We start from the raw sequence: 24,423 nt of genomic DNA, 5'->3' as shown, positions 1-24,423 counted from the left end.
AAGTGAGGGAGACCAAGGCTGCTCTGGCCCTGCTGGGCACTGCAATCCCATCCACAGGAGCCATTCCAGCTTGGCAAATACCTCAGTGGAGAGCCTTGCTACCCTTACACCTGTGAGCACCTGGATTTTCTTGATGCTCTTACCCTTTTGGGATGTCCCCAATCCCTGTGGCATTACAGGGGAATGTTTGGTGCAGGAGACTTCAAAGAGCCAAGGAGCAGCCTGTGGAACAGGAGTATTTGGCTCTCTGCTCCCTGCAGGTTGGGAGTGGCTGGTGGCAGGGTTTGTGCAATGTCTGTGAAGCCAATGTGAGGGAAAAAAGTATTTTCACACAGTGTATGAAGCATTTCTTTGATAACCTGAGCATGAGCTCACCTCCCTCCTATGGGGACCTTGGGTGGCTTCAGGACAAGGAAAGATTTCCTTTTTTTCCTTTTTTCCCCCCTCAGGGGTGTATATGACTCAGAGGGCTTGCATTTCAGAAGGGCTTCCACGATTCCCACATCTGTCATCCCCCACAGTATACAAACACAACCTTTCTAGTGCAGACTTTTTGGGTTTGAGTGCCTTTCCCAGGACCAACAGCCGAGCTCTCCCGAGGTAGGACTGAGCAGTAGGATTGAGGGGATGTGATTGAAGTGCTGTGAGGCTGCATTGCCACCTGCTGGGGACACAAACAGCGAGGGTGAGCCTGCCTGGGGTACAGCCTTTGTCCTCAGGGGCTTATTTTGAGCTGGTCTGCTGCCTCTTGCTTTGTTGGAGTTTGTCTTCAGGCACTAATAACCTGCAAGTTGTAACTCTGGGGGTTTAAATTTCCTGCTTTGGGTGCTGCCCTTCAGGTTCCTTTCCTGGGTGCAGCCAAAGGAATGCAGGGGACACTTTGGCCAAAGGACTTTTTGGGCAGGAAGATGTGAGGAACCTGTGGTGTTCTTCCCAATGTAAAAAAAAAAAGAAATAAAATAGTATGTAATTAAAAAAAAAATAAAAAACCTCTTGCTACAAATTATCTGTATGTGCTGGGAACTGGCCTGGAGCAGGACTTGTGGTCTTGTTGGGACCCAGCCAGGTTCCCTTGGGTGCTGCCATCACAGAATCCCACTCAGATTTGGCCAAGCTATTACACTGAAGTGCAAAAACATGGAAAAATAAACCAGGGGAAGTTGGAAAGACGAGACAGTGGTGCAGTGACGTCTGGCTGGATAACCTGTGTAAGCCAGCAGCTTTGGGCCCCACTGGTTGCTTCTCCCAGAGATGCTTTTGTGGTACTCCACCCTCATTCTCCACCTGGCTTAGCTCCAAGCCTGTCAGAAACATCTGGAGCAGGGGGATGAGCTGGATTTTGTGGAGGCTGAGATCTCTTCTGCTGTGCTGTTCACCTATTAACCCTAGGAGAGCATCTGCCAACCCACAAGCCAGCAGCCTACTCCAGAGGTTTCAAAGGGAAACCAGTGTGCATCAAATCCCTGCAGTGGCAGCTCATAAATGGATTTATCAGTGTCAGGGCCTGAGGACAGCTCCTGGCAAGGTATTTTGGCAAAAAAACTTTAAGTCACTCTTTTTTGGCAAAAAAAATTAAAATTTAGCCACTGATTTAGGGTCTGTGCTGATTGCTGTTAGTGGGCATTTGAAAAGTTAATATGCAGGAATGAGAAATGAAGTAATTTAGGCAGACAGCACTATCTGTTGTTCTCCTGCACTGTCTCTATGTCACATCTTTGATGGCTGAGGCTGCTGTCAGCCCTTGAGAGCTGAAACCACGTTGGGAGACACACACACATACAGATGGCATTTGGTTAACAGTATTTGGGATGTTTCTCATCTTGCTGATCACACTAGTATGTACAGGAGGTGAACACAAACTGAGCCAGATGATAAAGCATTCAGAATATGTCTTTTACTTGTTTCTTGGGAATATAGGTTATTTTATGTGTTTTTTATTTTTGTTTTTTAAACAGACCACCACCATGGACAAACACAACCATCAACAAGTGTCAAATATCTACACTTCTGATAAAGTCCCTCTCAGGTGCTTGTTGGAACAGAACCAGTTGAGTTTCCAAGCCTTGTCTTGGTCCTGGCTTCCTCCCCTTGGCACAAAGGTGGGTGGAGGTGGGCAGCACCACACCAAACCCCTGCATGAGAGAGGAAGGGTAACCAGAGAAACTGCACCGTGCTGTTTTCTCATCCTCATTGCTGAACCCCCTTCCTCAAGACCTTTACCACAAACCTTAGTAGAAACTATAGAAAACCAGGTAGTGTAGGACCTCAAGCAACTTAATATTGCACGTGCTGGAGGGCAGGATCACCTTTATCCATAACATTCCTGACAGCTTGGTCTTACAGCCTCTGCTGCTGGTCACAGCCTCCCTGAGGTGCCCTGTCTGTCCTTCCACTGAGCAGGAGCTGCTTTCCTAGGAGGATCCACCTCTTCCTTTTGGTGGCCAGCACTGCACAGAGGTGTATTTTGGTGTAACCCACAGGACTGTGGTCTCTGATGGAAGCCACAGAGGGAGGATGCAGACTTGGATGGAGACACCAGTGCAAAAGGATGCCTTGGGATGAAAGCACAGCCTGCAAGGGAAAGCCCAGGACTGGCTTTATAGACTGGAGATGAGGGAAAAATGTGAGATGCTCTTAACACTCAGGGTGGGTGGAAGGCCTCCAGGAGCTGCCAGCACAGCACAGCTATTGTGACATATGTTGATCTCTTCAGATATAAATCCTGGTGACAAAGCAGGTGGTAGAAATAACCCGAAGTTTGGTTGTTTCAGCATTTTTATTAGACAGTGCTCCACTCGGCAGGTACACACGGCCCTGATGCTCCCCTGATCAGTGCACAACCCCTGGGACATTAGCCATGACTCAGGCTGCACAAAGCTCTCCTTTTACACAAGTGGTGCCCAGGAGACACCCAGGCTCAGAGCAGCGTGCCTGCACTGCCAGCACATCAGCCAAGCTGGGAGGCAACTTCAAGCACTGTTGGATTAGTCAACTCCTCTCTGCTTCCCAGTCTGTGCTGCTTAGGTCCTGTGAATGATAGGGGATGCCTGCTGCTGTGTCCACTTGAGCCTGAGGCTTCTGACAGGGATGCCCACCCTCAAGGAGCTGAATTTTCTGAATTCATGATGAATTTTCTGCAATTCAGGCTGTCTTTTAATGGACTTTCAGAAACCTATGATGGCAGTACAGGAGCATGGGCTTTGAGGAAACAAGTCAGCCTTGCAGGGCTGGTTCTGCTCCTTGCCTATCCAGGCAGTTCTCAGAGGGCTCCCCATGCCCCGGGGGCTCAGCTGCCCTGCATTCAGGCACGTGTGAGTGTAACTGGGCCAGGTTTGGTGGTCCTGCTTCGCCACTGCTGATCCAGGAGAGTGTGGCTGTGCTGCCCTGCTGCTTCTCCCCTGCCCTTATGGGGCCTGAGGCACTCAGCAGCTTCAAAGATCAAAACCCATGGCCACGTTGGTGCAGGCTGAGGAGCTACCCTCAAACAGCACAGAGCTGTGTGGCTTTGTAAATCTGTAAACTTCCTTGAGCTCAGTGTTTAGCTCATGCTCAGTGCTAACCAAGTGATTTACAGAGCCAAGTCCCAGATTTCTGTGAATTGGTGAGGCATCAGCTAAGGATGGAAAAGCAATTTACTCCCTGCAAGTAGCTGATCTGCCTGACACATCAAAGCCAGCTAACCTAGTGCAGATTTTCCAGCTGGGTAGATGAGTGGTTGTAAATCAAATTACAATAAGCAATAGCAAGGCAAACTAGTAACTCAAATTACTCAGGTTTGGGAAAGCTTATAAAAGAAAACATGTAAATAACATCTGTACAGCTAATAGGTTAAATAATCTCAGAACTCAGTGGCACATATTTCTTTTCCCTTGTTGCTGCTGGTGGGCACCTGGCACCACCTAATACACAAATTTAAATAAAGACTGCAAAATAAGCTCTCAAAGCTAACAAAACACCACAAAAGCAAGCATGCTTAGCTCACTTTTGGACTGGAGGTTGCCACTGGATGACCAATGGACTAGCAAGGTTTAATGTAGGATGGCAGTGGACTCCTTGTCTGTCACTGGAACAAAAGCACAGAAGAGCTAAAACCAGCTTTTTCCTTTAGGGCAGATAGGTGCAAACTCAGGACAAGCCTTTGGCATGTCAGTTCCAGCTTTGCCAGCTGCAGTAAGATATTACAAATGTATCTCAGACTCCACAGTCCATCACATTTGCTTCACATGGCACAGCCCAGATACTGAACCATCTGCCCTCTGGATGCTCAGAAAGAAAACACTTGAAAAGAACTTCCAGGGCAACAGTCTCAGCTTTCCATCAGTTGTTCTCCAAAGGCAGCTGAATTCCTGCAGCAATTCTGTTTGTTAGCACAAAAAGAAGTTAAATAGCCCAGGTCACATTCAATAAGAGAAATGGGATACAGGAAATAGCAAAACTCTGTAGCCAACAAAACACTGTACAGTTCTCCCTGCTCCCACCTGCAGCCCTGAGTTTTTAAGGGACAACAGCAAAATCTGCATTCTGTCTTTTAAACTAAACAAAGTAATGAGACAACTAGAAACATTAGAGAAGTGAGGAGGATGGATTTACATTCAGTTAGGTGAACAATGATGAGCCTGGAAAAAGGAGACAGCAGCCTTGAACTGAGTTTCCAAGTGCAGAAGGATACAGGCAGCAAACTGCCAAGCAGGATTCAGGTTCAGAGTTCAAATGCAGGGAACCTGGCCTTGGTAGGCACCAGCAGGTCAGCAAGAAAGTAAATTGTTCCAGCCATTCCTAAGGATGAAAAAACACTGTGCTTCAGAGAAATTCCCTTTGGGCACCATTTTTTTCAGTTATCCAGGAAATAAATGAGTTATGAAGACAGAAGAAAAGGTCTTAAATAATTTTCAAGGTCTGAGCCCAGGTTTCCCCAGCAACTTTGATATTTCAGTGGGGAAATGCATTTTGCAGTTTATTAAATGTTGAAAAGCACCTGGCAAAGCACAGCTCCAGCTCCCTCCCTTCTGCTTTACTGATCCACAAGTTCAACACTGGGCAGTTCTGTCAAACTCTGGTCCTTGTGACACTGCTGCCCAAGGTCCTCACTGGTGCAACTTCTGTTGGCTTGCAGCAGCTTGGCCAGATTTAGGTTAGCTGGGGGGCTGGCTCCTTCAGCAAACAGCAGATTTCTGGGGAGCTGTTTAGCAGGAGGCACAAAGTGCCATAGGAACCAACAAGGCCCATAAAAGTAGCCCCATTTGTTCCTCACCTTTAGAATCAAACTGGAACACTTCGGAAGGATTTCAATCCTTCAAAATGTACAGAAAAGGGACTGTCTGAGAAGCCAGGTTACAAATAAAAAAAAAGGAGGCCTGTAGCCATGAAAGAATTCCCCTTGAGATCTGTATGCAAAATCTGTGTGGGATTTTTTTCCTCTTCTCCTAAGAGGACAAGATGCTCCAGCTAAGACATTAGCCTGTGCTACAGGGAGACTGCTTCTGGGAAACGTGTCTTGGGTTGCAGTGCAAGATGTAACCAAAGGTATGTATTCTATTAAAACCAGGTGTGGTTTTAATATCTCTTCCATGACCCATCATCCCTCCAGGGGGATCTCTTCTGTTAATGGGCCATTGAGTCTCACTGCACGACTGATAAAATTCCATCATCCCATTGTGAGATGCTCCACCCAGGGGGAAGAGCCAAGCATCTAAACCTGTGTATTTTTGGAGACTCAGAACACCACAGCAGCTTTTCTCCACTCAATTCCCAGAGGAGAGAGACTGGACCCATTTGCACCATTGGACCTTCAGAGGAAAACGTCACCCTTCTACGGCATCACTGCTTCAACAGAAGCTCATCTGTCACTGCAGGAGGACTGCAGCCACTATTTAATCAGACTGCTACCAACACTCTGACCAACAGGGTGTCAGGTTGTACTCTTTGTCAGTGGGTCGCTTTTTTCTTGGTTTTATTTTTTGTACTACTGCATTTTTATTCTAATTTTCCTAGTAAAGAACCATTATTCCTATTCCCATATCTTTGCCTAAAAGCACCTTGATTTCAAGATTATAACAATTTGGGTGTTTACATTTTTCCATTTCAAGGGAGGTTTCTAGCTTCCTTAGCATACACCTGTCTTTTCAAACCAAGACAAAAGGGTAGAAAAACCCAGTGGGTACAATTTCCTTTCTGTCCTCTACACTGAGTTTTGCAAAGATTCCAGTGGAGCAGTATTTGGTTTTCCTGGGTGCTGGAAGAGCTTAGATCCAGGAGTAAAACACAAAGCTAGAGACTGAGATTACCTTCAAAGAGAGAGAATGGTGTGTCTGGAGTCCGGCACCCATGCTGCCCATAGCTTAAACACCACTCTGCAAACTGAGAAAAGAGGTACAAAAATTGTTAAATTTGGTTAAAGGCAAACCTTGGAAAGAAAATAGTATCCCTTTTCCTCACACTACCCCCTGCAGAGCAAGGCTTCTGAGGGAAATCCCTTCTGCATAGGCTGTCACAGTGACTGCACTGTTGAAGGATTACTCTGGTGCAGCTGGTCAGATCTAGTTGCACCACTAGAAACTGGATTTCAAAGGCAAAGGCAGTGATGGAGAAGGCAGAAGTGAGTAAGCCTCTCTGCTGCCTCACAGACACTCTTACCTTGCAGGCCCTGTAGAGGTATTTCATGTTCTGAGTGAGGTTGTACAGTGCCAGGAAGGCATAAGCGTTGCCAGCTGTGCCATGGCACAACCCGTAGCCTTTTTTCAGTAACCCATACTGCCAGATCACTTCTGCACACTGCAGGGCATCATTCAGGTACTGCTGCTCCCCAAAGACCTGTAGAGACAAGAAACAACTGTCCTTGCTGAGGCAGTGGCCTCCAAGCAAAGAGCATCCCTGTGGGATGCAGACGCTTGCGTGTCCTGCTGAAGTGACTTTGCTGTTCACTTTTTAAGGAAGGTATTTCTGACATCATGAGTGACACACAACTAGCTGTCACCATCCATCACCTGCAACAGGGCAGTCCACACAACTTTATATTTTACATCTAGCATTAATGGATATTTTCAGAAATGTTCTTTTTTAAAGACTTAATTTCTGTATCAGTCAGTGGTTCCTGTGAGGCGATTTCACTGTAACAAGCCATCCTACTTCCAGGTGAGGGGTGGTCTCCCAGCATATTCTCTGGAGGAAGTTTCACATTTAGGGGTCTCTGAGGGGTGTTTGCAAAGTTTCTGGTACCTTGTATGCCTGGATAAGCATGTAGATTACACCTGGTGCTCCATGGCACCAGTGGACGAGCAGGTCTCTGGTGTCACCGATACATGGAGGGTAATTCCCGGACAGGAACTTGAGCTGGCAGACATAGTCCACACTGGGCTTGACTGTGTTGTGCAGCTTTACTTGGCTCACTCCAAAGCCAGGCTATGAGAGAGAAAACATTTAAATCAGGGAGAATTACCATTCTGTCTGTCCCTGAGAGACCCAAGGTCTGCCTGAAAGGTGGAAACAAAGTCAGCTATGGCTACATTCCCTCTTGCTCCTTGTAAGTTAAGGAATTTCTTTAGTTTGCGCTTTCACACTAAAGAATTACCCACTCAGTCCCTGGCTGCCCTGCCTTTTGGCAGGGATTTACAGTCCTACCCTTGTATCCTAGAAACAGAGACTGTTCCTAGCATGTCACCTGGTCCTCTAAGCAAGGGCTTGCTGCTGCTTTTCCTAAAGATGAGCAGGAATAGCTTCAGGTACCCAGAGCTGAAGTAAGGAGATAACAGTTTAAAATCAGTATGAAGGGTGATTCCTAGCATCTGGAGCATCTCAGCCCTTAGCTGCTGGGCCAGCCCAGCTGGCAGCCTGCAGTTCTGTGTCTTCACAGATGCTGCTGGGTAATTTCAAGAGGTTGACTTCACTGCTGACCTCTCCCAATGACACTGCCCCACATGAAATCTGTGCAGTTCTAATTTCCCATGGCAGACTGCAATGAGCACTCTCATCTAAGGATCACATTGTTCCCAGGTTGGTAACTGGAAAATTAAAAATCAATACTTGTGCTGTAAAACCATTTGAGATAAAAGATGTTCTCCTCTCCATATTTCACATGCTTGCTTCTCCCAAGGCTTTTTGTGCATCATGCTTGGCTGTTCCAGGCTCCCTGTACTTCATATAGCCCAGAAGCAGAAAGCCCATGTAGTATTTTATGGGAGACTCAGAATTATTAAAACAGCCACTTGGGAACAAGCTCAGGGACTTGGTACAAATTTAGGCTCACAGCAGATTTAGGTCTCCCCTGCTCCTAGCTAGTTATTCTGTGCTCCTTGCATCCCCCTCTTGCCAAATCTTCTACTTAAAAACCACCATCTCTTCCTCTCTGACCCAAAGAAGAGTTGTATTCACAGGACCTCTACTGATCTTCTATATGGGCTTTAAACTTTGACAGCCCTGAAGGAAAGCTCAAATGCTTGAAACCTGCTGGCTTCCTTTTCCACCTGCTCTGAGAGTTGTATCTAACAAAAGATAACAGATTATTTCTAGACCAAAATATTTTGCGTTGCTCATGTGTGCTCTTAATGCTTTAAAAATTCATTGTTATTTATTGCTGTTATTTTTCTAAGTGCTTAAGCACTGTAAATACATGCAGGAAGGGACCCACATAGGGGAATTATCACCCTCATTTTTTTCAGAGCCAGAATAGGGAATATTGACAGAGCTCCAGTGAGTTGTGCAAAATAGTGAGAAAGCATCAAAGCAAAGGGGTACTTCATCTCCCAGCCTCTTGTCTCGCTCTGCCTGCTTCAGGCACTACAGAACTCAGTTCCTTTATCAAAGACCAACTTCTTTCACATTTAGAAGCAGGTTCTGCTTTGGATATAAAGGCATTTCCCACTTTCCTACTATGAGCACAATTTCTTCCACCATGCTTTTCTTTTCTCTCAGAGACTCTCACTCAAATGATCTGACACTGCCCCTAGTAACCACCTCAGAAAACACAGGGAGCCAGCAGATACCAACAAATGTGAATACTTTAGAAGCAATTAACATGAGGGGGAAACTCAGACCCAGCTGAGCTCCAGGCCTCCATTATGTGACACTGCTGGTTCATGCAGGTCACATTTCTCCACAGACCTCCAAGGCTGGAGATTCAATCTTAGATTTTAAGAAAACCTTTACAATTGGAAATGCATGATAAGCACATGGGTAAGTCCATCACACAAATATTTCCCAGTTTGACATTACCAAGAGCCAATTCAAATGCTGTTCCTTATTCAAAGAAATGTGGAACAGCTGCTAAGAGCTCCTCCCATCTCTTACCTGCATGAGATAGTAGTAAATCCCAGCCAAACCATGGGCTGCTCCCACATAGTACTCCTGGTACCACTCATACATCAATGGGCTCTTTGCTGTGAAGTTCCTCCTTTTGGATAATGTCTCTCCTGAGGCTACAACTGCTTCACAGACCTGTGAACAATGGGAACAAATGTGGATGAAGGAAATGTTGCTGTGTCCAAGACACAGTGAGTATTGTGACACTGAGCAAGATTTGCTTTTCTGCCCAAGCAGAGGGTGGAATGAAATGTGTTCCAGTCCAGCACACACTTTACATGCCTATGGATTTACATGGACAGTGGGGACATGTGGTGCTTTGTCCCTTGTAAGAAAAGCAGGCATACCATGATGTGGTTTCTCCCTTATTGCCAGAGTTCTTTACATCTAGCATTGATTTTTACCCACCCCAAGATGAATTGCATGGGAAGAGACAGGTAACAAAGCAGCAAAAGGCACCCTACCTGCTGAATATGACTCTGAGGGATCTTTTCCTCTCCAAAGTGCTTATTGACAAACAGCAGTGCAGAGAGGTAACCCATGCGCCCATAGAGGAGCTCATCTGGCACTCGTGGGTCAGTCTTGTGCAGGTGGAGCAACCTACGATGAAAAATCCACATGGGGGAGATCAGAGGACACTCAGTGCCACATAATCAAGCACTAAGGCTGCAGCTCACACCCAGGGTTTGTTCCTTCATGCTGCCCGTGCCCTAGGAGTTGTCAGGCCAGGCTCTGGCTCTCAGCTTTCCATCTACATGAGGTGTGGAATTGCTGCTTGAGGGGGAAACCTGGGCTAAAAGAAATGGTCAGCATAAAGCTGCTGACTACTCAGGAAAGGCTGCCCACCATTATCTCCTTGTCATGTTATTGGCAAGGCAGACACTGCCAAAAATCACTACTTTCAAATTAAATGGATCTCCTTTTCATTTGGCTGCTTAAGAAACACTAGAAAGTCAAACCAGTGCCAATGGTATGTGGAAAAATCTCGCCCCTAATGCTCAAAAGTCCTGATAGAAAAGCCCCCTCCTCTCCATGCCTGCAAATGGCCTGGGAAATGCTGTCAGGTGAGAAAGAGGTGTCCCCATGAGCTAGAAATCTAAGTTAGAGGTGGAGCTACACATGCTGTTTAACATCAAGCTGCAGTGGCACATGGAAGAAATAACCTCTAGGGAGAACTGAGCGGCAGTGAGGGCAGCTTGGCAAAGGGGGAGTGCTGTGGCTGTCTGAGCTTGCCTGGCACCAGGCTTTAGCCCACAAGTGCAGCATGAGGTCTGCTGCAGTCAAGTGTTTTCCTTGCCACTTGTCTATTATGAATGGTGATATTCCTGTAGTGCTGACAGAGCCTAACAGCACTTCACACTGATGCTTTGTAGCCCAATTCACTCTTGATGCAATTTTTCCTCTGTTTTACCTCTCATCACACTTCCAGAAAGACTGGATGTCCTTCCCTGTCAGGGCAGCAGGTAGCAGTGTGATTGGATTAGGTTTTATTTTTCTGTTCACCTTTAAGACAGCAGTCTGGAAAGTGCTATCACTTTTAAAATAAGTGGCTTTAAGGCTGTTTCCTGGCTGTTTCCTGCTGTGAAACCAGCCAGGAAAAGCTCTGTGTGCACTGAGCTTCCCTGTCACAGCAGTGTGAAGAACAGAAAAGGTGCCCTGGCAGCCTTTGCTCCCTGGGCTCCAGGAACTTTGAAGCAATGTGTTGCAAAGTAAAGAAGCAATCAAACGCCTCAAGTAGAGAGGATGTCACAACTGGGCTGTGACTTCTCATGGCAGGAAACTTCCCCTTGGCACTGGACCCCAAGTGAGTGGGGATTTTGAAGGAGAAAGGATGGAGCAGTTTCTCAAGGTGGATTGGCTCTTGTACCACTTGACATGTGGACTGCTCCATGGAAGAGGTTTCTTTCTCACAGGTCAAACCCAAGAGACAGATTTTACACCCAAGACATGGGATTTACCTGCAGGAGATGAAAGAAAAGGCCTGCTGTCTCCTCATGGCACCTGTCTCAAAGTCTAAGGAAAGCAGATTAAGAGGGTTTCCAAGGAGGTGCTTGGACAGACAGACTCCCTTGCAGCAGGCTGGCCGTAAGAGAAGCTGGCTGGTGATGTTGTTCAGCTCTGAGGTGTCAGGAAATGTCAGGTGAAATGCAAGGAATGGATGGATGCATGAATTGCAATACTAGCAGCAGGGATTTTTCTCAGTTCTGGATGTGATAACTTCTTTTCATGGGGAAATCTGGAGCAACTGGACCTACTGTTCTTGTTTTTTGTGCATTACCGCTTTACCTCTCACTTCTTTTCAAGCAGGATCATCAGGGGAGGAAGCCTACCAGAAGCTTCTGCTGTTTTTGGAATGTCATGCATTCAAAAAGAGATGGCTGGGATGCTGCTGGACTGATTGCATGCAGAATGTGTTTCTCAGGAGTGTGGGGTAAATTGTGGTCTCTGAAAGGAAGAGCCACTCCTATTCACATTATCAGCCTATTACCTCAACTGCCAACAACCAGCAGTTTCTGGACACAGGGAAATCAAGGCAGCTGCAGAGAAAAATGGGATTTTTTACATCATTGTCTCTGAAAGCAAAGCTTTGACCTTCTGAATTGGTGGGAAGCGACAGGACAAAGAGGGCTCCTAGAACATGGCTCAGATTTTCACAGACTCTTGGAAAATAGGCTGCCCTGAAACATCAGTCTCTCTAGAGCATAAAAACACGTGTTTTGGTCATGAACTCATTTAGGAAAAAGCAAGCTTCTGTCTCTTCCACTGCAGGTAAAACCTGGCTGATGGATTCTCTCCACTGGCTCTATAAAGATGCCATGCTTTAAAAGACAGAGGACAAAATGCAGAGGCCCTTCTTCTGCACAGCTATGATAAAAGTGCTCTTTCTATGCACTTGCACTGTACAGCTCAGCAACTGCTCTGTAACTGAACAGCATACTCAAAAACCATTAAAGGGAGCTACTTCTCAAAGAAATACTCCATTTTAAAGGAGCATGGTCAGGCTAACTGCTCTGGGAATTGAAGGCAGAGTAAGGACAGTGTAACAGTTCATTTGAGAAAGCCACCTTCTCCTGTTTTCCTCCTTGCAGATGTATGAAGAAACCAATTTCCAGTGTTCTGACTTTATTACACCATTAGATGGCAGTGCAAAATTAATCACAAGATTCCATTCTGCCACCAAAGCATAAGCAGAATGTGAGAGTTATGGGGAGGGGGGATCTCAGCAAGAAAACATCAATTAGGGACTGTTTTTACAACCTGGGACTTATGCACTGACCACAACTGACCAGTAGTGTTGGACAGATCAATTCCCTTTTTTATTAGAAAATGTGTTAATCACAGTGAGATTTGCCACTTTGTCCAAATTATTATCAGAATAAAGAAAGAGTTCTGTCCTCAGACTGATTGTATCTACATAAACCAGAAGCTATTCTTAGTAAAGAGAGTGGGAACTTGGTGCCCAAACCACACAGACACTTCTGATTCTCACCTGCAGCTTTTTAAAATTGCTATTATGCATCACTTGCTCATGGCTGTATAAGGGCAGTCAGAGTTCTGAAATGTCAGGGGTTTTGTCTTTCTTTCTGCTGATCATTTATAAATGGAAACTCTCCACAGGGCTGTTTCTCACCTTCTTAAAATCCATCTCCCTTAACTGAGAAATGCTTGCAACTACATCTCCTTAACTATTTTCCTTCCTCTGCACATGCTGATTTATGACTGCTTGTTTGTCCTTTTCTTGTCTTAAGTACCCCAAAAAAATACATGTGAAAACAGTCGAGGAAAGGCAGGAAATAGAAATAAATGAATCATAACCAGCTGCATTCTGCAGTTGAATGGGATGCTGTCAATCTTAGGTTTAAGTCAAAGACAACTAATAAAGAACAAGGGGAAGCAAGTACCAAAATTAAATCTAATAATCTTACCACATTTTTCCTTTTCATCAAAATGACTGTAAAGCTAAATTAAAATGTTCTCAAAAAACACCAAACCCCACCTTTGGTGGTTTTTTTGTTTTGTTTTTAATTTTGGCACTTTTTTTCTTCCTGTGTTTATCAGAATTATTTTTAAGGTGCCAATACCAGCTGAACAATATCTTTGTTCCCCAGCCTGCCATGCAAACGTGTTTGTCCCTAAACCACCTCTTCTACCAGGGTAGGAAAAGTTTGTGCTGCCTTGCTGAGTTTTTGGGTTGTTTCTAATACAAGACTGCAACAAAATGTATTCACATAAGCCAGAGAGTGCCTCATACAAGCCCAGACCAGCTCTGTGAGCAAGAGGAAGGTCAGGTGACAGATATAAGTAAGTGTTTTACCGGATGATGCAGTCCTCTGCCTGCTTCTGGTTCTGCAGCTTGTGGTAGATGACAGCAGCCACTGCCAGGGGCCCGGCATCACCACACAAGAAAGTGATGGATCGCTTGGTCATGCATCTCAGGCTCTTCTTCACGTAATCATGGGCCACCTCAAGGTAGGCTGGGTCTCCATAGACATCATACAGGTGCAAATACAGCAAAGCAATGCCTGCAGAACATAAAGGTTGCATCCACTAGAAATGTTTGCTCTGTTACTTTAATGGACCTAAAAGTCCGGCCTGGCCCTCATCTAGGGCATAAGCCTTACAGGCAGACTCCTCAGGGACATAACCCACAGCTTCCTTTCCTGCTTTGTCATCTCCTTGTAACTTGATGCTGCTTGTGAGTGGATGGCAGGTCATGACAACACCCAGGAAGGCCTGGAGAGCAGCACAGAATTGCATAAAACTTTATCTACAATTACATAAAATTTTAGTAGCAAGGAGCAAAAGATGAGACCTAGACAAACCCACCTAACCCATACACTGTACCTGTGACTTCTGCTCAACAGTGAAGGGGAAAAAATAGCATCTTTGGGCAGATGGTACTTGTGACAGAGCAAACTCAGTTGTCACCTTCTCTGTTTTTTTCTCCATCATTAGTGGGTAAGCAGTTGGGTCACTTAGCTTGGATTTGATTATAAAAAAAGTGACACAGCATCAGCACCAAGAAACAGCACCCTTAAGACATCCAGACATCCTACTTGACTTTTTTTTTAAATTATTATTTCTATTATTTTTTTTAAAATTCCTTTCCACTGGGAAGCACCAGCAAGGTTGTTAGAGTTCCATGGACATCATCTCCTGTTGTTGAGCAAGTCCCAAACCCTAGAGCAAGGGCTGGTTCATCCTAGAATAAAGGGGACTGCCCAATTCTCCTCTGCAGCACATCTGTCATGACATCAGCCCTTGTCTGAAACACAAACAGCTGCCTGGAATACTAGAAAAGGCTGCATGGATTTCCAATGGACTGGCCAGCTACAAAAACAATTCTGCTACTGAGCAGTCACATCAATTGCTGTCCCTTGCCTCTGTCTGCCTTGTCTTCACCCAGCTCTTGATGCTTTTAGTAGGTAAATGAGGAGTTCTCAGTAAGTCTGTGCCTGAGAGGTCTGTCACAACTGAACCATCCTTCTGATCTGGGAGCCATCCTCAAACCTGCACTTAAGAAAGCTACTGGCCTTCATGACATTGAGAAGAGCTTATTTCTCCCCTTAACAATAATCATTTCTAAGAAGACTCAGGTCCTGCATTAAGCCTGAATTAATAGAGCCAATCTCTGCAGATTTTGATGTGTTAAGGTCAAGAGTGCTGCAAAATTACAGTCCAAGGTACTGAGGACAATTTCAAACTTGGATAATTTTCTCATTTTGCATGGGTAATCTCCAAAACTTCATGTTACAGACAATTCAATTCCACATGTACATTATATATAAAACTTCCATTTCCTGCTGAAGCTAATAACCTTGTCCTCTCTTTAAGCAATTCAGTGCTAGCAGTTCTAGAGAGAGCTCAGCTGTACAGTGCCATCATTCAAGTCTATAAGGATGTAGATATAAAGCTCTTTTTTTAAAGGGGAACCCTCCTTTTTCAGCTAGAGAATGTCAAGTGACTCTCCTTCATATATTTAGTACCTAGCACATCTTCTAGACTCTTATTATCCTGGTAACTGCCTGAGCACAACTTGCACTTTTGACTTACCTGCTTTAATATACAACTTCTAGCTTTTTAAGTAGTTTCTATTCCCACTGGCATCATACCACCCTAATTATGCACATAAGTACCCTGCCAAGACCACTGCAAGGACTGGATTCTTAGAAAGTAAATCTCAGCATTGTTTTCCTCTGGTTTCTTCACCTCTCCTCTTTTAAAATATTTCTCACCCCCATTCCTCCCAGAACCAATCATCTTTGTAAAGACTCAAAAAAACCACTGACCTGTACTAAAGGATGAAGTTGCTTTCCCAAAACATTCACTTTTCCTTTTTGTTTAAAACTGAAAAGTCTATGAACTGCATCTAAATCCAGTTTTCTTAATTCATCCCTGTTGTTGTTTAATACTGACAATATGCCATGAAAGTTGCTTACCCTCTTCTGTTATACTTGGGCAGAGGAGAGGGGGGGAAAAAATTATGAAGGGTTCATGTGTTGAGGTAAGGACTGGGAGAAAAAAACACTATAAGGGCAAAACAGGTTCAAATTTAAAAGGTATAAAGTAAATTTATTATTAACAGAGTCAGATAATGAGAAGTGAAATAAGCCTTTAAAACACCTTTTTTTCTCCCCAATGTCTCTCTCCTTCTACTGACAGCACAGGGAGATAGTGTGGGGGTTTTTGGTCAGTTTATCACTCCTTGAGATGTTCTGTTCACTCAGGGAGAGGAGTCTTTCCTTCTGCTGTGGGGTCCCACCCAAAGGCAAACAGTTGTTCCAAAACTGATGTGCTGTGGGTCACTTGTCCATGGGGTACAGTCTTTTAAGGATAGGCTGCTCTAGTCTGGAAGCAAGGGCCCTCTCTCTGTCTGCCTCTGGAATTAGGCGCTCTCTCACTGTTTGGGTTTCACACTGGATCACAGCTTACTCTGGCATCCACCCACTCTGGCACAAGCACTTTTCCCACTGCAAGTGTATCTCTGCATCCCTGTGGACTTCATGCATTACAGAGGGACAGCTGCTTCACCATGGGCCTCACCATGGCAGAGGTTCATTCCTCATTCCTGCAGAGGAATCTCGGCTCTGACGCTTGGAGCACCTTCTCCCCCTCTTCCTTTCCACTGACCTTGGTGCCACCATGTTTTTGCCCACATCTCCTCACTTCCTCCTCTTTTCTGACTATTGGAGAAACTGCTGCTTGTAAACTTGCACTGTAAACAAGTTCCACTAATTCAAAGATCCTTGAAAGATCCTGCAGTGCTGAGAGGTTGATCTCATCTAGGTTCCAGGTCAGGGAATCGCTCATCGTATTTCTGCTGCTGGCCATGCAGCAGCACCTCCCCACCCCTGGAGAAAAAGCTGCTCATGCAGGGTTTGATTTTCTTCTTAAGTATGTCAGAGGAGTTATCAACCTCTGTATTTGGGCAAGCAGATTGTTTACCTTCAGAGCTATCAGAGAGAGACTAGCTCTGTTGAACATGGTAGAAGCTTCTAGCAGCTGCTCATTGAAGCTACCCCTGTGGCCCTCCCCTGCTACCAAACAAAAACCAGGCCATGCCAAATCAACACAATTCCTCACGGAATTCCTTACTCCCAAACTGATCAGAAGGGTGGAATCAGAGCTGCCTTCTGCTTGCTCCTCACTCTTGCCATCTGTGAGCCCCAGTGGGGGGAAGGCAGCGGAGGAGGGCAAGCACAAGCATGAAGAGGCTTACAGAACACAGCCACCTGGGTGGGGATATCCTGTATTAACCTGTGTGCCAAGACACAGGCAGAGCATTTCAGAGGCAGTGCAGACTAGAGACAAGAGCAACCACACAGTGACTCTGGCTCAGTTAAGGCAGTATTGCTCTGCAGAAGTTCTTCCACAGCTCTGCCTCACTCCCTCTCCAATATCCTCCCCACCCAACCTGGTAGGTTTGTGACTGACTGGGTGTTTGTCTGGCAGGCTTTAAGTGGTATGCAAACATGGCATCACCAGACACATGGAACTAGGTAGGCTGTGGATCTGCTCCATTTCTGTGTGCCCTGGAGGTCTGGTGTCCCAGTGGAAATGTGACCTAATTTTGTGACCTCTGATTGTTTCCAAGCAGAACTGCCATACAGTGGCTGCCTGTGGCCTGCTACTGCCAAAAATGTCTGGGCTTCGTTCTATTTATTGTTTACTACTGGACCTTCTCTGTAGTTTCTTAGATGTCCAAGTTTTTTGCTTCTTGCCCCTGCTGCAGAGCCAAATGAGATGGGGAATTCATCAGAGAGTCCTTGATGGCAGAGGGCTGCACTGAACATGTGCTACTGACAGACCAAGAGGGCTCTGAGGACTGAAAGAGCCACCTCCAGCATGTAGAGAGCTAATACACTGGAGTTGTGTGTTGATGCCCAAGATGCTTGCTCACTGCAGAGAAGGCACTGCTGGAAATACCAGGAAAGGTTTTGCTTCCGAGCTTAAGCTTTGCAGTAGGCAGAAAGAGTATCTCATCCATATGACCATCCTGTGATGGAAGAGAAGCTGTGCCTCAACTTCTCTGCAAGTTTAGACTTGGTCTTTTGTTGGACTGCAAGCAGTTTGCTTTGCAAGCAATTTATGCCATTGGACTGTTCTGAACATGCCTCCTTGCCCAGCAGGAGCTGAGCTGTGCTTCTACTAAGAAAAGGAGGCTGCTGCAAGAGGATATTCTGTTCCAAACCAACCATCTAGAGTCCTAAAGGATCTCAGAGATCCTGCACTGACCCAGGGCAGTAAGTCAGCCAGCAGCCTCAAAGCAGGATGTCAAACACAGAGGGAAGAAGCAGAAAAACCTCTGCACAATCAAGAAGCCTGATGGTTTCTAATGAGACACCTGATGCCATTTTATTAAGTCAGCCATGGGGTAAGAGAGCATGGATGGCTCAGCTTTATTGCCCAGCTCAAATGATAATTAGCATCTTTCCTGGTGCAGACACATGGGATGCTACACTGCACTCCTAAATGCATGCCAAAGCCATGCTGCATACCACAGGGAGACACCTCTGGAAGTCCATGTGCAGAAGTGGCTGGGGAGCCAATCTGCAGCTTATCTTCCTAGTGCACTGTGGGACACTGGATGATTATCCAGGGTGCCTAAGCATTTATCCTGCCTTAAAAACTGGGTAACAGAGCTTCTTCTGTAAAATGTTTTACCCCATCACAAAATCCTACAACAGCTTAGGTAAGCAGGGATCAGTGGTGGTCTGCTCCAACCCTCTGGAAGGAAGGTCAACCTCAAATTTGCATGCCACTCTCTGGGCCTTGTCCAGTCAAACACTGACTTACTTCAAGAACAGGAATTTCACAAAAACTTCCTGCTAAGCATTTGGCAGGAATGTGGTTTATGTGAGTGACCCAAGGCACTCTATTATCTCTCAGTAAATGCAGCCTCACTTTCTCTTGTTCTGTAGGGATTATCTGAGGATTCCCATTTTTCTGAACAGGACTAAAAGGGATGTAAGTTCTCTGGGTTCTGAGGTTAAAAAAAACATATTGCACTAAAGTGAACGAAAAGTATTTTTTCCAGAAGTTTTCCTGAACTGGTTCATTTGTAATTTCATTCTTACATGATTTTCCTTTTAAAAGACAACTAAACCCTGCTCCTTACCCCTACTTGCCAGTGGGCCAGCCAAAAGCTGTGGATGGGGCAGACCAGCTGGACTTACTGGGCAGTTTCAGAGGCTCTCCAGTGTTGAAAGCCACAACTAAGACACTGACAGAGAAATGCTTGCATGGGAAACAAATTCCAAATGCACTACCATAGTGTGGAGGAAGATAAATCTCTCCCTTACATACTTCATCACCTTGGAAGAACACAGCAAACACTGGACTCAGGAGCACCCTAGCTTCTGCAGTCAGCTGGTGACCAGAGTGAATTTCCTTCCATTCCCTTTCCATCATCTGTGCTCCTAGTCAAGACAGTCTTTGGAGCAAGGCCTTTTGCATTATCACCAACAGGCATGTATGTATCCCTCAGCATCCTCATGCTAATCTGCCTGAAAATGGATGAGGCCACTGTGCTTCTGCCAGGATCTGAACTCCTTCCGACTCAGAATTAGCTTAGCACAGTTCAGCTTTCCTCAGTCAACACAGATTAGGAAAGAACTCTTCCAGCAGTCTCCCTAAACTGATGAAAAGCCAAAGCAGAAGACAACAGCTGATGCTGGTCTGTACTCAGGCACGTACCAGGTGCTGCCTATGGGGCAGTGGTCTCTATGGGGAAGTGAATGACAATGTAATAAGATGATTCAAATATGTTATGAGGGCATTCAGCCATACACTGGATAATCTTCATCTAAAGTGAGTTTTCACTGCCTCTGAGCTGAAAATCTGAATCCTTCCCTCCCTCTGCTCCAAATTCTCATGCCAAGAAGCCGTGGCTGCCCTGGCACAAGCGCACACTGGGGGAACAGGGCTCTGTCAAGTGTATTATGAGCCCCAAAGTAAAAATGCCAGCATATGCTGTGTATTACTGAGTGTAATGTAGTACACTCAAGTACGTTACATCTCACACAGTTTGTGCCAAGAGAGCCATATTTCAAATCTCCCTTATTAGCAGCCACAAGAGTAGGGTTTATTTCAGACTGCTGGGCAATGATTCACATGAGGAGATACTCAACAAGCCTTTCCTACACAAGCAATTACAGGAAAAAGCTGCTGTCTTGGCCCAATTAATTTTGTCTCTGGAAACCAGCTCTGAATAAATTACTATAGCTAGAATTGGAAAAGAAGGTAGGGTGACAAAGTCATAGTGTAACATCTGCAAACTTCACCATGCTGGCTGTGACTTCCAGGAAATCCATCCATGGATTATTTTCCTATTAGCCAAGGCAAGAAGGCTGTGTGCCATTGAGGAATGATCTCTGGGAATAAAAGAGAAGAATCCCTCTTGACAAACTCCCTTCCAAATGAAAAGAAGCTGAAATCCTACCAGAGTTCTCAACCAGTGTTTCATAACTGCAGTCATTTTCCAACATGAAGTACCTTAGGACCACCTCAAGAAAGGCAACATGGCCTATGGGGGAAAGTGTTTTCCTTCTCCTCAAAGGCTTTGAGAGTACTGCGAACATCAACTCTCCTCTTGCTTTGTGTCCTGAATTTTCTGGCCAGAGGCAGACCCTGCCATCATGACTGAAGACTACCTTTACTCAAGCAATGCCTTTCATTAGAGGGGACTTCAGCACAGGATCACACAGACTGGAAACCTGAACATGTCTCCCAAGGTGAAATCAGCCAGCACTCAGCAGAAATGCATAAATTCACTGGCAGCACAAGCAGAGTGCTGCCAAGACAGCAGCTGACGAAATCAATGTTCTCCCACGCTGGAATTTAATACTGGCATCCTAGCATTTCTTATGAACTGCTCTTGAGTGCCTCAGTGCCTGCCTGCCTTACTAGAATTTCGAAGCAGGCCTTTCTAGCACTGCTGTCATCAAGCTGCAATGTTACTTTAGCACCAACACAGCGAACACCACTCTCCTAAGCAAACTGTTGGATTTAAATTCCACAGCACCCACACACAAGCTAGCCACACCCAGCTAGTACTGTAGAAAGCTGCCATTTAAGATTGCAGCATATTGCCAAAAGAAAAGAAGCAGCACCAAAAAAAATCTTGCAGCAAGCATGAGATGAATTTCAGCTACCCTAGGGTCTCTCCATAGGGCCTGGCACAGCACAGAAGGCAGGAGAAATGACAAAGCACACAGCAGCAGCTAAAAATGGGGCACAGACAAAGGTGTGTCCTCCCTGGCACCAGTGGCAAGAAACAGGGATGCAAAGGCAGGTTGCACTCCCAAGGAAGGAAAACCAGGTTGAAAATGCAGAATAGGAGAAAGGCAAGTTCCTGGAAGCTTTGCACACTTGTTAGTACAAGAAAGGCTTCCACACTTTGTTATACTCACATTAGCATTTCTGCTCCTTCTGACAGGCACTGGAGCAAAACTAGCGCTCACTAAGTGGAGTGGCACTACCTGGGGAACAGGAATGGAGCAATCTGACAATAAGACAACGTCATCAGATAAAATTCAGCCCAAACAGAAAAGATAGACATTATCTGAGGCCATAAAGCTCACTGCAGCCAGATGCAAGGACTCCTTGTAGGTAACTCACCTACCATGTACACCTGCCTACTTCACGAGCACGGGTTTTGTTGTCATCATCCCCATCACGGCTGGGTTTGGAGCCTGTTCCTCTGAAGGCTCCCATATCAACTCTCAGGCAAGTGCCAGCACTATTAACCAAAACTAGACCCAACCCTGTCCTGTGACACTGGTGTCTTCACTCTGTAGCATGAAACCTGCTTCGAAAATGGGGACTCCAGAGAAAGACATCCCCTTGTTCTAATGGGCTAAAACATGCAGAAGACGTGCCATTCTTGACGTGGATCTACGGTGACCATTCCAATGGCAAAATCCCCACGGGATCTGATCCAGAAGTCTGCTCCAGGCAGCTCCTGCTCCATGGGATCCGACCCTACCTGTCCAGCCAGTGTACGCGGTGCAGTCATGCGGGTCGGCCGACTTGAGGCCCCTCTCCATCTGCTGCAGCAGCTCCCTGATTTTGTTATTCAGCCGCTGTGTGAACTCGGGGGTCAGCTGTGGAGAGAAAACCCACCAAACGTGGTTTTGCAGGCGGCTGGGCACCAGCAAAACGAGCACACCGTATGGGCGCACAGCCGGGGAGCCGCGTTTGTAACCTGCTATACACGGCCGGGGCCCGCAGCCGCCTCTCCCCATCCCCGCTCACCCGCCCGGCCGCATCGAAGTAGCTGGTGGCCAAGGACTTGTCGTAGTCCGCGTAGGGGTTCGGAAGTGCTCTCTGCGCCATCATTTTGCCGCTGAAGCCCGCTGGGCTCGGCTGGGCTCGGCCGCTGCCCGCCCCAGCTCCGCCCCGGAAGGCGCCGGTGCCGCCGCTCGGCCCTTCCCGCCGGGGGCGGGCTGCGGGCCCGCGGGGCCTGCCGGAGAGCCGGGCCGGGGGATCTGCCCGATTTAGAGCCCTGTGGAGTTAAGGGCAGCTCATCATGTAGGGTTTCATGTAGCTAATGAGGCGATTGCGGCTGGCCTGGTGGGGTTTAGGAGCCTATTGCTGATGGGGCTTTAGGGAGCCCTTTGGAATATGAGGTCCCTTGTGGGGCTTAGGGACACTGTGGGGCTGGGGGGAGCTGTCTCTGCCTGTCCCCGTGCAATTTCGGGCCCCTTGCCAGTGGCCTTGTGCTTTTCAGGAGTCCCATGTTGTGGGTCCGTGTGGGGTTTGGGTCATTTGGCTGCCCTGTGGGATTGGGGAGCCTGGGGGATTGGGGAGCCTGGGGGATTGGGGAGCCTTGCAGCAGCCTTGAGCGGATGGGCACCGTGTGGGTTTGGCCTTAAGCTGCTGCAGGTGCTGACAGGGGGTCAGCCCAAGGAGAAAGTGTTGAGTCCTGATCCATCCCAGCAGTGTTTCCTCACTTGGGGTGGGATCCTGCATGAATGGGGGACAGGGGCTCTTCACCTCACCTGTGCTGGCTGAGCTACATCTTCTTCATGAAGAGGTTAGGTCCCCATAACTCACAGGGCTGAGCAGTGCTTTTCCTCCTAAGTTCAACATATTGTGGTGCTGCTGGGGCTCTCCTTGCTGCTGTCATGGGGCAGTGTGCCCCTGTGCAGCTATCCAATGTAATTTGTGCTGCCAGGTAGCGTTCACTGGGCTAACAATTCCTTGTGTGCTGTATTCCTCAATCCAGGCCTTGCTGTCACCCTGCTCAGCTCCCTTTCTTTTCATCCTGAGATGATGTGGTGTCCCTGCTTGAGCTGTGCCTTGCTGAAGTGTGTGACAGGTGCAGCTTTGGGGATCTTGGTGCCTTGTCACGGTCTAAATGCAGTGACACTGCCCCTTGTAGGAGTTGAATCCACCTGGGTGAGTTTAGGGGGAAAATGGTGCTCTAAGAATTTACATGCTGGTGACTGTGAACACCCTGAGAACACCCTGCTCCATTCTTTATTATAATAAATAAAATGAGACGTCAAAGAAAAAAAAGAAATTATTTCACGATATGGTGAGAAACAGGCATAAAAGAAGGAATCACAATTATGTTTGCTTTCAGTTCTTTTTTCATTCAGCTGTTGCTTGTTTAGTGAATTTCAATCATGTAAACATTGCCTTGCATTCAAGGCAGGGAGATGGACTGCAGTTTTAGTATTCAGGGAGGCAGCTCTAGCATCAGCAAAAAATAATGTGGAGTCTTCTGCTTCAGGCCAAATTCACAGCCTATATCATGGTCTTCCATCTGCAGGTCAAAGCAGTATTCACTGCCCTGCTTCCCTCAGGCACAGTTCAGTATTAACTTCCAGCATAAGGTTTTTATTTGATTCCTCACATTATTTGTTTTTCCTGATCACTTGAAGACAGGGATGGTTCTCCAAAATTATCCTGCCTGTTCTCTTCACCACTGTGCCAAGGAATTATGTTTCAGTATATTATTTTCTAGCTGGTCATGGTCACTTTGGCTTTAGTGCACCTCTTGGTGCCAGGGTGAGCCCAGAAATCCAAGCTGCAGCTGTCACTCAGCCCAAGTAAGAGACTTGTGATTCGTCCTTAGTAACCTGCCTGTGCAGAATAGGGAATAAAAGAAAATCTGAGCTTGAGAGGAAAGCTGCTCCTGTGTTCTCCCAGTCCCAATCACTTTGGGCTGTTTGGGAGTAGTGGGCTTCTTTGTCTGAAAAGGGTCACGCTGCATTCTCTGGAAAAAAAAAAAAAAAGCTCTTAAAGCAGATCTGTTCAGGACATATCTAGAGAGGGATCTTGTGTGAATGCAGCTATGAGAGCACAGAGAAGATGGTGAGAAAGCAATCTCTAGTAGTCCTCCTGGCAGTCCTGTCACAGTTAGCCCCAGAAAAGCCTCTCTGAAGTGACTTGTGATCAGTGGTTGAATAGATGGCCCCAAGTCTTTCTGCCTGTGAGAAAACTAAAGGATATAATATTTTCTGCTCCACAACATTGTCTAAAAGACAAATCCATACTAATTCTTAGCAACATAAGAAGAACCCTGGCTGCTGGTGGTCCCAGCTGGACTGGTAGCATATCTGTGGATTACATGAGTGAAATGGATGTTTCACAGTCCTCCTTGAAGAAAGCCTCAACATG

The 24,423-nt window shown here is 46.3% G+C and overlaps 1 protein-coding gene across 1 annotated transcript; it reads right to left on the bottom strand.

The window, feature by feature from the left end:
- Nucleotides 1-1,872: 1,872 nt before the first annotated feature.
- On the bottom strand, nt 1,873-22,200 carry LANCL1 (LanC like 1). Its single transcript, XM_015635319.1, has 9 exons — nt 22,051-22,200; nt 21,782-21,899; nt 13,610-13,817; nt 9,759-9,894; nt 9,283-9,429; nt 7,216-7,398; nt 6,634-6,810; nt 6,285-6,357; nt 1,873-4,776 (listed from the first exon to the last, which is right to left on the bottom strand). Exons 1-9 carry the CDS (start codon nt 22,132-22,134, stop codon nt 4,700-4,702), a joined length of 1,203 nt encoding a protein of 400 aa, XP_015490805.1. The 5' UTR covers nt 22,135-22,200; the 3' UTR covers nt 1,873-4,699.
- Nucleotides 22,201-24,423: the final 2,223 nt, after the last annotated feature.

Source organism: Parus major, chromosome 7, assembly GCF_001522545.3.
Source record: "Parus major isolate Abel chromosome 7, Parus_major1.1, whole genome shotgun sequence".
Taxonomy (NCBI): domain Eukaryota; kingdom Metazoa; phylum Chordata; class Aves; order Passeriformes; family Paridae; genus Parus; species Parus major.
This window is presented reverse-complemented; position numbering and strand designations above follow the sequence as displayed.